The 14,994-nt window shown below is 54.8% G+C and overlaps 2 protein-coding genes across 2 annotated transcripts; one reads left to right on the top strand and one right to left on the bottom strand.

Annotated features, from left to right (window-relative positions):
* Positions 1 to 9,561: 9,561 nt before the first annotated feature.
* Positions 9,562 to 9,885, bottom strand: INS49_015542 (uncharacterized protein; the record flags this gene model as incomplete). Its single annotated transcript, XM_043176221.1, has 1 exon — positions 9,562 to 9,885. One exon carries the CDS (start codon positions 9,883 to 9,885, stop codon positions 9,562 to 9,564), a length of 324 nt encoding a protein of 107 aa, XP_043019676.1.
* A 2,549-nt stretch (positions 9,886 to 12,434) lies between these two features.
* On the top strand, positions 12,435 to 14,278 carry INS49_015541 (uncharacterized protein; the record flags this gene model as incomplete). Its single annotated transcript, XM_043176220.1, has 5 exons — positions 12,435 to 13,085; positions 13,148 to 13,270; positions 13,332 to 13,379; positions 13,465 to 13,641; positions 13,736 to 14,278. The coding sequence occupies 5 exons, from the start codon at positions 12,435 to 12,437 to the stop codon at positions 14,276 to 14,278; spliced, it is 1,542 nt and encodes a 513-aa protein (XP_043019675.1).
* Between the last annotated feature and the right edge of the window lie 716 nt (positions 14,279 to 14,994).

Here is a 14,994-nt window from a genome sequence, read left to right as displayed (position 1 = left end):
CGCCGCCATCTGGTCCCTTTGGGCGCCTGTAACCAGGGCCCTGATACGGTAGTTTATGTAAGAGACTTCTCAGATCACCCTGTGTCATCTTGTGACCCAGTCCCTGGATTGATGAGAACGCCCAGAGGCAGATTACAATGCTGATACACAAGACTGCCGATCCAGATATGAGAAACCAGACAGGATCCGAATCGATAATGCTGAATACAGCCTTGACGGTAAATATTTAGTTACGCCCCATGAAAGTTCTTAGTCGAGAGCTGAGACTTTACTTACTGCAACGAATGCAATGGGGGTGAACAGAACGGTAAGGGCTGTGAACAACATCATGATCCAATTAAGTCTCTCGCTAGACAGGCTGAACTCCTGTTCACAGACGGAATGTTATTCATTGAAACATACTACCGCTGGAGCAAAATAATGAACATACCAATTCTAATGCTGCCTTAAATCTCTCAGAAAAGAACTTATATTTGTCCTCGAAATCGTTCAGGTCTTTCTGGAGACTCTCCAGTTCCTCATTCAGAGCATCCGTCGTTGCCGTAGGTGGATCTGGCGTAGGTGGGACAGTAATAATCAGCCAAGTTCAAGTTGGAACTGGGATCTATAGGTTCTGTTTATGTACCTAGCTACGTAGTCAATAAGCCTCCCAATTTTCATGAGCATTGTCTTGTGCATGAGGATATCTTCTTGGCAATAAGACATGTGTATGAGAGTCTTGTTCAAACGAAAACTCCGTGAGAAGACACTAGTAATCCTCTTCTCTTGATGAAGAGCCTGTTGAGCAGTTGATCAGTATCTTAAGCATTTGCAATTTTGTATGTATACGGGTATTCGAAGAATACTCACGACTTCTTCATATATCCCTTGATACTGGTGGAAAAACGTCGTAAAGCTGTTATAACACTGGTATAACGCTATGTAGATATATAGCGGTTGTTCAACCATAGCATCGAAGACCAGTTCTGAGCAGCGCTTGTTAAAATAGACCTCTAGACGAGAGGCGAAATTGCGAAAATGACGGTCCTCGGCGCGGAAGACAAGCACCACCAGGGACGAGGCGATGATCCGAGGCCCGAGCACTATCTGTCCATTACAAATCCATGTTCCCACGGTTGTCTCACTCTTTGAATCCCCTAGAGTCAACCAGACAGTATCAGTATTAAAGTCCTTTGAGACTCTGGGGCTAAGTGATGTCGAAGTATCACAGAGTTGATGCGTACTCTCAATTCGGTCCCTGCTGACGGCCCCTAATCCCCCTTCATATCGTTCGAGGCGACCACCAAGGCCACGAAGTCTCAGACACGACCAAATGTCAAACTGGGAACCGATGTCTCGTTCTGGGCCAGACATGATTTCCTCTGGCGGCTGATACACACCAGTCTGACCGACATCCCAGGTCATCTTGCGAGGGAATCCCTTCCCCTCAAATTGGTTCTCGACCGCTCTCACAGCCTGCTCGTCGTCATGCTGCACGACGCTGTACATAAATGTTTCAGCAAAGTTATCCAAGGTGTGCCTGTTGGAAGACCAGGTAGTATATCGAGCACGACAAGCTTACAGAATTACCAAGTCATTGTACACAGGGCCGCCCACCTCCCCAACTGGTAGTGGGAAGGTCCTGCCTGCAGGTACCACTCTGCATCGCCCATGGCTGTGGCGGAGGAGGAGTGACATCCCCAGCATCTTGTCCAGCGTGTCGAGTTCCCTAGCAACCCGCCTGTCAACGTAATTTAAGATAGCTACTCTTCCATGTAATGAAAATTCGCGAAGAGAGCTGCGTGTGCAATGTGGAAACCCAGAAAGTGACGAGTATGCGCCGTAGTAGATAAGGAAAATCCAAATCAGCCGTACGCACATCCCGTTCAGCGCTGGTGTTCTCCGCTTGGCAGGGGTTTAATGCTCACTAATTTCAGCCCTTCTGAGAGCTGACGCCGGTGATAAGCCAATGTGTCTTCTCGTGCAGTTGCTCTAACGCCTTCTAGGCAGAATGGTGATGTCAGCGGCCCAATAGAAATTGCAAGAGGGGGGGGGGAGCTATTGAGGTGGCCATTGTGTTATACAAGGCTTTGAGGTTTGTTGCAACTGCCATCAGCACTTGGAAGCGGGGAAATACAACCGTGGATATCCATGTCGAGAGCTGAACAGAACTAACCATCAGCAACATGTGTGGTGTTGTGCTGAATTGGTGCTTCTTGACACCTGGTTGATCATCGCATAGATGGATCGGTTAAATCAAGCATTTGGTGGTATATGATGCAAATCACTTATAGCTACAGTCTCACATGCTGACGTGGAAGACAGTAAAGTTTACAAACGTGTATAGACTCTTTTCTCTCTTGTGGTTACACATGAATAGTCTGGTACTACATTATGTTCCAGCTTCTGACGTGATCACTATTATCTACTGCCTCAACGAACCTAATTACTTTCTGATGCTTTAAAGCTCAGCCTTTGAATATGAATTATCTCAGATGTATACAGCAGGTTTAATTGGAGCACATTCTACTCAACAAGCAAAGACGAGGCAAGTATAGCATCTAGATACTCAGATCCAAACCCTGGCTCATATCTACCAAAAACACTCAGAAGAACGTTGTCACTATTGCTGCTCCTCGCTAGCTACTTGACGAATAAAAAAGACGAGCGATCCAGATGGTCGTCGTGAAATCGTTTCCAGTCTTATCTCATCAGTAGCCTTCGGTCACTGAAATTCCAAGCCACTGAAACCTATCTTTAGCTATTCATACTCGTAAGTTCCGTAGACGACAGACCCCAGGATCTAGTCAAGGAGTAATCTGAATGACATATTTAAAGTTCTCGAGAAAAAATTAACAAATGGATTCAGCACATCTAGATTCGCGGCCGGCCTCTCTGAAAACGGGACAGCACCGACGGCGAGGCATGGCTGGACCAGAGCACGCGAGCGGTCATTATGGCACGGCCGTCCTGACATGATCACTCGCTCACTTCCTATATATTCCGAGCTGACAGGCGCGACATGCGCCGGCGCCCGTCTCGCCCCCCCCCCCCCCCCCAGATCCCCGACACCAACTTAGAGAGCTGGAGTACGAACACGAGAGTATCACATGCGTCAAAATAAATATTCTCCTCCCACATTAAACAGCCGAGGATGGGGGTCAGGTGGGATGAAAACCCCATCTCGGCCTATACTTGACCAGATTAAAAATAGCAATCCCCACTGATGTGTTTGATTATTGATTGCATCTGACTCGGCGTGGAGGCCTTTGCTCATGTCGGTGGCCTCCACCGAGGGAGATCAACCCAACGCTCAAGACTGCCCTCGATAATATCGAGTAACACCTAGATCGTGGGCGCTTGTACCCTGAAGCCCACACTGGTCGACAGTGTTACACGCTATTACCTCAAACAAGCGTTTACCCGGCCGGAGGGCTCAAATTATTGGTTCGCCTGCGTTACTGATGCCATGACTCAACAATGTCCCCGAGACGTTCGGTACCGGAGCCTCACGGCTTATAGGAAACAAAAGAATGGGGCCGGCCGGCCGGCGACGGGCGAAGGGGTCTCTTTCAAGAATACAGGCTATTTTTGCATACCCATTCACATTTGAGAAGCCATTCAGCAGTAGGACCCAACACAGGAATCTTGAGTCTTTACCCAGACACGCACGCTCCAATGAGATGGCCGTCCTACATCGTGCCGCGAGTCTTCACCAAGAAAACCATTGATATTGAGATGCGGAAAGCAGAACCGAGCCAAGAAATCCTCGAAGCGAGACACTGCCACAGCGCTCGATGATAACAACCCCGTAGACAGTCCCCAGATCCAGCCAAAGGAAACGGACCGCAGAATGTGCCTGCGGCATCTCTGCGCAAGGAAGGCACAGAGCGAAACCCATGCAACATGCGCCAAGTACGGCACAAAGAGCGTCGTAGGGCTGTGTGATCGCCCGGTACCGTGAGCTGTGAGGATGAGCCGAGCCGCTTCAACGCACATGGTCTCTCTGTGTAACAAGAAGAATAAAGCCCGCCTGTAGATTGGATTCGCATACACCCGTGGAGGAAGCCGGACACTCAGCCCGAGGCGGGCCGTAAGCCTACATGCATCCTGAACGGCAAACCGTAGTGATCTGGTCACGGCCTATGTCCCGACGACGACGACGGCCTGTGCCCCGACGACGACGTAGGCCTACTGCATGTCGCACACACAACGGCCTAAGGATCCCAGGAGTTCAGGAACTCTGCCCGCTCGGCGACGACACCATTGCGGGCAGAAGCACGCAGCGCCTCCGTCCCCCAATCGCGAGAGGTCCGATACTCATCGGAAACGCAGGGCCCGGAGCCTGGCCTCGTGGGGGGTCCGTCGTTTGAGTTCGAGACAAATCAAGGCGGCCGGCCAGCTGCAATCGACACATCGACCTGGCGGATGTCAATGACGCCTACACCGCCTGTCACTTTCGACACGTCGGCAGGGGCGGCACTTCTCAGCGCTGGATCTCGCGCGCCCATAACATCCAGATCTCGGTCCTGCCCCGACGCTTGTCGAGCGCCGCCACGACGAACCCACGCACCACGGTGCATGTCTATTTGCGGTAGTGTCCCAACCGCCCCATTGCGTGCAGAAGCGCACCAACCTGGCCGCATGCGCCTTGAAACCCTGCTTATCTCGAGCATACCTCTCTCCTTTTGCCGCATCTCGACGACGGCAGTAAGTGAGCGGCACGCGCGGAAACGGCCCGGCCCCCTCCCCCTCCCATGAGCGAAGCTCATGCATGTGTCATCGCATGTGTGGTAGCGAGGCGATCGCGCCTTCGACACCGCCTAGGAGGTTCGCCACAGCATCAGTAGGTAGGAACACCTACAGCACACGGAGATGAGATGGTGTGCCAGCGTCACACCTGCCCCAAGGGCTCCTAGAGCCGGGAACATCCGCGGTTGACGTGGCACGGCGGCAATTCGTTTTGCGGGGGCCCGGAGGGACTTGGGCCGGCTGGTGATGGTCGGATGGTGGGACCTTCCGCTGACAGACTAGACGGCGCCGGGGCAGCTGAGGTGCGTGGTAAGGACCAGCTTGAGCGAGTAGGATCTCAGCTTGTGTATGGCAGAGGGCAATCGTCGCGATGGATTCGTACACACCGAAAGTCGGTACTGCAGCAGTCATGCAGATGGCTGCTTTGGCGGTGGGGTGGTGGAATCGCAATCCCCATCAGGGCGCAGGCTGCAAGTTTGACCCGTCAGTTTCGCGCCCTCCATGCCCTTGCGAGTTGTGATCCTTTGGCCTGCTGAAAAGGGGTCGCAATGCCCGTTAGATCGACGCAGCCGGTCCAGGGGTTTCTCGGGAGCGAAGCATGCAGCTGCAGGCCGGACTGTCATTCCGCTCAGCCGGTTCTTCCTATCCAGGTTGGCATCTCACCGGTTGAGATCTCGCTAATCTGATTCTCTCTGCAAGGGGCGTCTGCCATAGTTTGGCTCCGTCATCGTCAGCTAGGCACCCTGTTTTTTTGTGTTCGGCGACATGTCGGAACGAGGTGATCTACCCGTGGGCACGAGCCCTTGTCGGTGACTTGCATCTTCTGGCTGGCTCAGGTGGCCCTGGCCAAGACTCTGAGGCTGCCGGAGATATTGCTCAGTTGGTTGCAGAGGCCAGTCTCTGGAAAGCCACATCACTGTCGGTGTGCTTCATTGACAGTGTCCCTCCACAGCCATTTTCTTGGATGCCAATACGAGGCAACCCTCACGTCAGCCATGAGGCCTGACGGGTGTCAGAAATGCCCCAGCTGCTCCCCTATTAGCGTCAGGACGGGCCAGGGGGAGACTGCCGGGGGAAGACAGACCAGCTCTTTGTGGAAAAGAGCCGCAGGAAATCGTACGTTGAAAATGGCCGCGTGCTTCGATCGCCGACCTGTCTGCTTGGGGGACAGCAATCGACAGCCTGCATCCTCCACCGAGTATACACAGTACCGTACTGCGTACCTCTTGGCAAAGTGCGGTGGGAAAGCCAGATCATGCCTGCACCACCCGGACTTGAGAACTGATGCATCTGAAAGCTGTGCCGGATTGTGGGTCCCGCTCAGGCACAGGTCGCCCACAACCCAGGGGGGAAGTGAGAAGTGACAGGAGCTTGTCAAAGTTTGGTTGGGATCGCGAGCGAGATTAGCGCTGCAGTGGGACTGAGCCTGACCCACCGGTGCAAGATGTTTACAATTTGATCAATGATCGATGTCCGCTGCCCGATGCTTCAAACACCTGTGCTGCCCCGGGATCACGCTCAATCGACCTGAGGTCGACTGGTCGTGTTCGACCTGTCGTTATGCATTCACGCATATTCGCTCCGCTGACCGCAGCATTTTAGGCCCAGTCCAATCGGTCACACTGGGTGGCGTTCCAGTTGCACACGGTTCGTGAGGTCGGAGGCTTGCGTGCAACGACAATTAAGGGTCAACGGCATGATGAACTTCTCATGTGACCCTGCAATTCCAAGCCTCTCTGAGTCGTTGCTGTGTGACGAAGGGAGGCGCTGAACGTCTGTGCTCCTCGAGGACCTGACAAGTTCCCGTCTTCCCGCTGTTGGCGCCAGCCTTCGGGCGCCCGAGCACAGAGCAACCCTGATGGAGAAATGAAACCTTGAACGATGCAAGGCAAGGCGAAGCGGGCTCAGCGGGACGGGTCGTGGCGGGAACCGCCGTGAGTTGCTCTTCAGCAAGGACAGTACGAGAAACAGCCCGTCTGCCGACGGAAAGAAGCACAACTAACACCCACCTGCCCCGATCCGGAGCTGCAGAGAACAAAACGATCGCGTGCCCCCAAGCTTCCATTCCAATCTATCCGAGGCCAGATAGATAGATGGCTTTCCTCATGGCGAGACGCCTCGGCCGATACGTCGTTTCTCAGCCGATAGCACCGTGCTTTTGGGGCTCAATGCATTCCGAGCATCTCGGCAGATCGGGACAAAGCATGCTGCATGGACAAGAATAATGCATTGTGCAGATTGATATAGTGCATCCCTTCAGTCCTGCACGCGCTCCAAAGATGCTACGCAGTACAGGAGTGTCATCGGTCGAGCTGCTGCTCCCCTCGTTTCAGTTGGCACTCGTCACGGGAAGGGTTCTGGGCCCCCACGCGGTGTTTTCCAGTCGTTTAGTCATTGCTTTGATTCTCGTGACGCAGGTGCTGGGATGATAGCTCCAGGAGAACAAGTCCTTTATCGATATCAAGGACGCAGTCACAGCCGTACGGGCACTGGCTCCTTGCGGACGTGGAGGCTGCCCCGTGGCGTAGAGAGGCCCTTAACAGGGCGAGACCTTGATCAACACAACCACGTGTGCGTGTGCTTCGGCGCGGAGGATTTCGGTGAGTGACGTTGCTCAGGGCGGCGGCGCCTTGTCCATGCAACAACGGCGCCGTCGATGCTGGTCAACCGCCGTTTGGCGGGTGGGTGGAACCCAGCACTGGGTGTCGGGGCTGCGAGTATGCGAGTATGCGGTAATAGTCGGAGGCGCCACAAGAGCCAGAGGGGTGAGAGGGCTGACAGGCCCAGTTGGGTGCCCCAGAGGCTTGTCCCTGTTCATTCCGCTGCAGAGCATCCAATGAAATGGGGCCTTCCCGATCAGATCGTCCGATATTCCAGAACACCGGGAATGAGCGCAAACAAGGTTGCAAGGCGCCGGATTGGAAAGCTAGGCCCTGCTGGGAAGCACGGTCGGGCGCATCCCACCACCAGATCCAGAGCGTGCCGTAGCCAGCGGCCGCCTAGGAAATGCCGAGTCTCACCCCTGGGCGTCTGCTGGTAACAACAGGGGACCACCACTCTGAATCACATCACATCACGGCGGCACAGGTCGCAATTCCTTCGTGGCAGGCTCAATTTCTCAATCAGGCGTAAAATTCGATGTACTGACAGGGAAATTGGCAGAATTTTGATCCGCAGTTGCTCGAAGAGCAAAAATTATGTTGCACGTGTGCTGGTCATGAGTATGTTGGGTTGACTAAGTATGTGTGTGTGCGTGTGTGCGCGCGCTCGCGCCCACGCCTGCATGGCCCTATCAAAGTCATAGATGCAGAGAGAATCAAGGCAGATTTGAGTCTAGTTGAAGCGTTCGAGTCATATTTCTGTCGTCTTGGGCAAGTCTGATGCCTAACGCGGTGAAACCGACACGAAGACTGTTCAGTGTCTCGGGTTTGTGCCTCGTTGATCGCGCTTCGCAGCCGTGTGACCAGGAAGTAAGATCGAAACAATCTATTGACTGATTTTCTCTTCCGCAGAGCTGGCTTGAGCACGGATTGGAGAGATGCAGATGCGGTACGAGCGTGGCAGAATCTGCTTGAGACAGTTATGATAAGCAGGGCCAGCGACCAACCACACAGGCGGCCGGGCGGCGGAAGGGCTGAGCCGGAACCTGGCCAGTCACTCATGCGAGCATTGCAAAGACTATGCCTATTGCTGCGTGTCTTTGCTGCTCCTTTTTCTGCGTTCGCATGGCGACGCAGTGACCCTGGCGGCACCAGCATTGCGGATGCAATGCGCCTAGGACTTCTGACTGCGAACCCTCTAATAATGGTTGCTCGGAGAGCCGTCTGCTGCAGCCGTTTGTCGCGTAGGCTCTTTTTTTTCCTGGCATCGCGCGTAAACCAAAATTGGACGCCATAGTTGAAGTTGCTCCCTGCATCTTGTCCACAGTGTGTGTGTCTGTGCCTGTGTGTGGTGTGGACCGGAACACAGTCGACTGCGTCCGAGCCGGGGGAACAGGGCAAGGTGTTTTTCAGGGGTGAGTTACGGGGCCAGCCTGTTGCAACCCGGGCTACATGTACATGATGCGCCCAGAAGTTCGCGTATCAAGCGAATGCTGTTGAAAAGTTGACAGGTCACCCGGGTGGAGATCTGGAATGCGGCGGGGAAGTGAAGAAGGACCCGGTGGATGCACGTGTGTGCCACAAGATGATGCCGCAGCCCAGAGCGCGTGGAGGAAGCCGGTCAGGGGCCCGACGACAGATTTCGAGAACCACAGCAGCTGTTTGAGGAGTAATGACGGATGATGTATGCGCATCGGGCATTCCGGAACGAACTTGTGCTTGCCGCGATGCAAGATGTCTGTCTGACGGGTGACTGACGAGTAACTGTCGCAACGACGATGAGCCCTAGAGTACCATGCAAAGGCGAGAGCACATTAGCATGATACGTATCATGATACACAAGAGACTCGATCCGTAGGCGTGGTCCTCACCAGCATGTGCTGGCCGCATCGAGTAAGTGAGAGTCGATACGTGGTGTGCGTTCCGGGGAAAGACCAAAACAATCCACCGAAAACAAGACCAGCAGTATGAAGATTATTCCTCCGACAGGCTGAGACTTCTGCGTCTTCAGTGCGCAGTCTCTGCTGCTGTACGCGGGCGGACTTGCGAGAGGGAGGAGAAAGACCAGGCCAGCTCCAACGGGCCTGGCCTTGTCGTCACAGGAGGCGCGCAAGGCCCTGGCGCCAGGTCAGGCTCGGGGACTACTCATCCCTTGCTTAATTTGACCAGCATAATACGAATGCCCGACTCAGCCTCAAACGTCAAGATGGTTCTAGTACGTGGCCAAAGGTCAAGTCCATTTGTGGAAACGAGCATGGACCGGAGGATATTCCCGGTGTTCTTCCAGAGGCCAGAGGCGCGCCAGCAGAGAGACATGCAGCTCTAGACGCTGTACGCCCGAGCCCGTTCGAGCGCCGTGCGGGCCCGGAGCGGCTAGCTGGAGGGACGTTGAGGTGTCGTGAGATGTGTTGTGCGACGTGGACCGCCAGGCGGGAGCAACAGAGGCTTCCTGTGGCTTGCTGTCAGTCGAGCCGGGAGTATGTGGTGATACTCTGCGCTGCAGCGTCGTGAAACGGTTTGGCTTGGGGGTTGGTGGGTGTTCTTGGTTGGCCATCTCCGCCTCCTGCTGGTGATCGAGGATGATAGAGACACCGGCCCGGCGCACAAGACAATCTGTCCATGCTATGATGCGATGTGCGGTGCGATGCGATGCGACACGATGCTATGCGCCGCGCTGCGCTACTTGGTACGCTGCGATGTGATGATGCCAGCCTCGCTCAACGAGGGCCCTGTCGAGGGCCTAATGCAAGCAATTTTAGAGTCCCCAGTCGCAGATGCCGCAATCACATCCCGCGGCGAGGGGCCTTGTACTGTACACGGTACTGTATGTAGTAGACCTTGCATGTAGCCCATTGGGCAGGCTGGCTTCCTTGCTGCGTACCTAGGCACGGAGATGGGGTTACGTACAGTACAGTACAGTTGTGAGAAGACGCATGTGGTCTAGCCTACCGTAGATAGTACTGCGTGCCGTAGTCGAGGCGCTTCCTTGAACTGACGGGTGACCTCGATCAATCCAGATCAAGGTTGAGGAGCGGATGTGAGGGTGAGGGGCGAGGGTGAGTGTGAATGTGAGAGGTAAGGAAGGAGGGAGGGAGGGGGTGTGGGCATAGCGGGGCGCCCCAGAGGCTCCAGAGGCCCCAGAGGCCCCAGAGGGCAGAGAGGCTGCAGAGGCTGCAGAGAGGGCAGGCGTGAAAAAACACCAAGGGCAAGGAACCCCAGTTGCGCGTGGAGCCGCGGTCGAGACATCGCGACTGTGGCACCCGCACTTCGCAAGCATCTGCAGTCTGGTCGAGTGCCCTCCACTTTAAGGCGTTTTAGCGCCTCCGAAAGACCCTTGTCGCCGAACCCAAGCGGCTGCCACACCTTTTTTTCGACGTCGTTCTCAGTGTCGTTGGACTGAGTGAGGGCATTTCCACCACCACCACAACGCCAAAGCCTGCGCGCCTGCCCCTGTCTCCTGTCCTCCCGTCTTCCTTTTTGACAGCTATCACACTGCCTGTCTGACCGTTTGACAGCGCCTGCCAACTCGAACCTTGACGGTTGCCACGATCAGGGCAATTGCCTTTTCCCTGGTCTCGTCTGTCTGGCGGTACTGCAATGTACCTACATCGACCAGCCAGTCTCCCAGCCAGTCTCCCAGCCAGTCTCCCAGCCAGCCAGCCAAGTAGCCAGCCAGCTGTCTGTCTGCTTTATTCCTGTACGGTCGACTTCTGCTGGCCCATGACGACAGCAGTGTCTCTCTGTCTCAGTCCCCGACTCGGGTCAGGTCTTGCCTCGCCTGGGCGGAGTCAGGACGGCCGAACAGAGGCTTCCATTCCAACCCAGAGGCTCGTGGCACGCTCTCCCGTTCTCACCTTCCTCATCCACAGTCTCTCATTCGTCATCAGCACATGTCTGTCGTCGATGCTCCATGGGGGAGCCCCCCATGCTCGGTCATCGAAGGACGGCTAGGCAGGGAAATCTCGCAGCTACCCAGGCTAGATCATGCACCCTCGCGAGGTGCTCTGTGCCCCTGTGCTCTGAGCTCTGAGCACAGCCAGCCTGTCTGCCGAAGCCTTACCCTCAGCTCCATCGGGGCCACATCCCGGTCAGCCTTCACACCACATCGCCGCCTAGTTGAAACTATCCCTGCCCAACGACACGCCTGCCTGAGCTGCCCAGCGGCAGAGGAACCAGCTGCAGTGGGGTTGGCTATCCTCGCCATAATACGGCATGGCTTGTCTATGTGATGTGTGCGTGTGCGTCTGCTGCTGCTGCGTCTGCTGTGCTTGAAGGTACCCTCCGGCGTACCACGGTACAATGGTACATACATCCTACCCAAGCCTCTCCCCTGTCTATGTACGGGTGTGTGTTTGTACTTGTGTGTGTCTGTGTCTTGGTAGCAGAGAGCATGGGGGGAGGGGGTGTGTTCCAGGGTAGGGGCCCGGGTGGTGGACTTTTGCCCAAGTGTGCAAGGTACTCGACCCCGGTCCCAGTGTCCCATCGTCCAGGGCCCTGTGGGGAGCCCATATATCATCATGTATGTCTGGATGCATGTATCTAAGTAGACTATGTATGTGACAGACTTCCCAATCTCCTGCACGAGCAGAGATCTCCGAAGTGCCCATGGCAATTACCATCGACCGGATATCCCAGATCTGACTGTCCCGCAGTGCCGCACCCCGGCTGCACATCACACACCCATCCACCCTCTGTTCCACCCGGACTATATGAAATAGCTTCTTTCTCCTCCTCGGCCCCTCCCAGGCATCACCAAGCCTCCCGTGCGTGTTTCTTCTTCTGCCCACAACAGGACAATATACCACGGTCCCTACTGCCCATCACGCCGCCTGCCAACAACTGTCCTGCCAACTCAGCATCGACAACTACATCTTCATCCTCACCTACGGACAAACACACTCACACTTGGCCCACACTTTTGCCTCCACGCCCTCTCCTTGCCCTCCAACTGCCTCCTTGAAAGACGCGACCGAGTCAACAGAATACACGGCATTGACTACGCTGTCTCGCCAGCCAAAGGCCGGCCCGGACAGCTGAGACTGTTTCTGTCAGCCCGCGGCAAGGTTTCTGCCCCATCAAGCAGGACCTGACATCTGAACAACAATGGCGCCATACCAGCAGCACCCTGCCTCCCACAGCTGGGACCGCTGGCCTCAACACCAGGCCGGCTCAGACTACGTGATGATGAACGACATGGTGGGCTACGACACAAGGTCGATGCCGTCCTCGGCACCGCTCCAACGGCCCGTCATGGCTCCCCAGTACGTCATGGGAAACTCGTACGGAGACAGCCCGGTGACGCCAATGTCGGCTTCAAACTATCCCGGCCACTCCCAGTTCGGCGACTACGGCTCTTACAGCCAGCCGTCGCCGTCGCTGACCTCTCCATTCCAGCAACACCCCGACCGATTCGCGCACCGACCCATGGCACCACCGACACCACCACTGGACTCAGACAGCCATTCAATCTACTCCAGGGACGGCCAGGCGTCGTACACCTCCAGAGACACAAGCCGGAGGTCCTCTACGAAGCCAGTGACCGTGGTGAAGACAGAGGACGTCACCGCCCCAAGGACGCCAAAGACCATCGAACCTTTCAAGAAGGAGGATGGATCCCTACAATACGAATCAAAGGAGAAATTCGATTTCCTCCTGCGATTAATCCCGAAAACCCTGAAATTGGAGGACTCGAATGACCAGCAGCCCCAGCAGCCCGATGCCAACCCTGCCATCACGAGTCTGGCAGTGAAAGAGGTACGAGGTCATCCTGTTACAACTGACAGTTCAAGATTATGTGCTCACCGTGAACTCGCTAGGAACCTGGGACCAAGGCGCCACTCAAGAAATACAAGTGCGATTATGCAGGCTGCAATCGGAGTTTCGCTCAGAAGGCTCCCTTCAAGACTCACCAGGACACACACAAAGGAATCAAGACACACGTGAGCAAGACATCCGCCGTCAGCTTCCCCAAGCACTTCAGGACTAACTGATAATCAACAGCAATGTGACATTTGCGGTATATGGGTCTCACAGGCCGGGAATCTCCAAGTAGGTGCCCCTGCTACCCCCGGGACTGGGACAATAGTCCCGAGGGTCCAGATCCGCAGAATAAATATCTGACAGTGCCTGGCAGACACACAAACGTTGCCACACGGACGAGAAGCCGTTTGCATGTGGAGTGTGTGGCAAGTTGTTCAAGCAGAGGGGAAATGTCAAGCCGCACATCGTAAACGTCCACGAGAAGAAGAACAAATCCGTCTGTAACTTCCCTCGTTGCGGCAAGCACTTCACGACAATAGGGAATTTGAAGGTTCGTACCAGACTCTAGCAAAGATGAAGCCTTTCCTTCTGCCAGATCTTCTCCTTTTGGTCTGTGGTGCTAACCGTCGGTGCGTCTTGGGTAGAACCACATCGGCAAAGTCCACAAAGCAACGCTCGAAGAACTGGTGTACAAAATGGAACACTGGAACGAGAACGACAAGCTTGAAGACACTTGGATCCAGCTTTTCCAAGAATATCGCGTGATCTTCAAGAACAGCAACAAGGGCATCAAGGGTCGAGGCCCCAAGGATACGAAGACGTTGAAGCACGAACAGAACGCGGTCAGGACCAGGATCAAACCCAGGCGAGAGGCGACCCAGCAGATGACGCCCGTGAGTCCAGAGCCGATCCATGTCGGCGATGTCGGCCACAGTAGGTCGCAATATTACGACCATCATCAGCAAGCCCAACCACCATTCCACGGTCTTCCACTGCCTGCGCAACAGCAAGCTCAACCGCAGTTCCATGCTCTTCCCCTACCTGCTCAGCAGCAGCAGCAGCAGCAACAACAACAGCAGGCTCCTCATTACGCACCTATATCGATGCACCACACCCAGACACCATCCTATCATACCCTGCCTCAGCCCATGGGGAACAACATGGGATGGGCACCGCAATACCAATAGACGCGCCCGCTACCAACAAACTTGAAAATTACAACATCGCATTTCACGGGGAGTTCCTGAGAGGGGCAAGACAGGTGCATGGACACGACGGTTACACGGACTTACGGATATGAGCGAGCACAGTGCAGTCGCACCGGGATAATTCAACAACAACGGCAACAACGGCGTCGGACAAGGGGAGTGTAGAGAAAACAAAAAGGCAAATCGGACAAAAGGATGGACCGGAACGGGGAAAACGGACACACAACACAAAGGCATTGCACATTCCGGTGCTAGGCGTTCAAACATGACTTACAAGAGTTATCTGGAACGGCAAGATCAAAAGTGAGTTCGGCAAAGGAAAAGCAGGAGAGCATTTCACACCAAGCCCCGGCTACTAGGCCAGGCCGGCGTACACGTGGGATCAATTTTCCTTCTGCTCTGGGGCGGCTGCCTACATGATCTCTCTATGCAACCGCTGTTGTTTTTCTGCATCTTCTCCTATTTACCCCTCACTTCCGCACATACACACAGCATGTACAACAGCGCTTCCCCTCACGTTGAGGAGAAGCCTGCGTTTGAATCCACATCATGTACGCTCTAGCAAGGCACTGTAGCCTTTTTGTTGTTTTTGGTTTTGTCTCTTTTTCTCTTTCTTTGTTTTTGATCTGGGATTTCATGTCTGTTCCTGATTTTCCACCAACTCTGGCGACTCGATACCAATATCATTACGACAC

Source organism: Diaporthe citri (assembly GCF_014595645.1).
Source record: "Diaporthe citri strain NFHF-8-4 chromosome Unknown scaffold_9, whole genome shotgun sequence".
NCBI classification, from domain to species: Eukaryota; Fungi; Ascomycota; class Sordariomycetes; order Diaporthales; family Diaporthaceae; genus Diaporthe; species Diaporthe citri.
The sequence above is the reverse complement of the archived record's forward strand: the minus strand, read 5'-3'. Positions and strand labels throughout refer to the sequence as shown.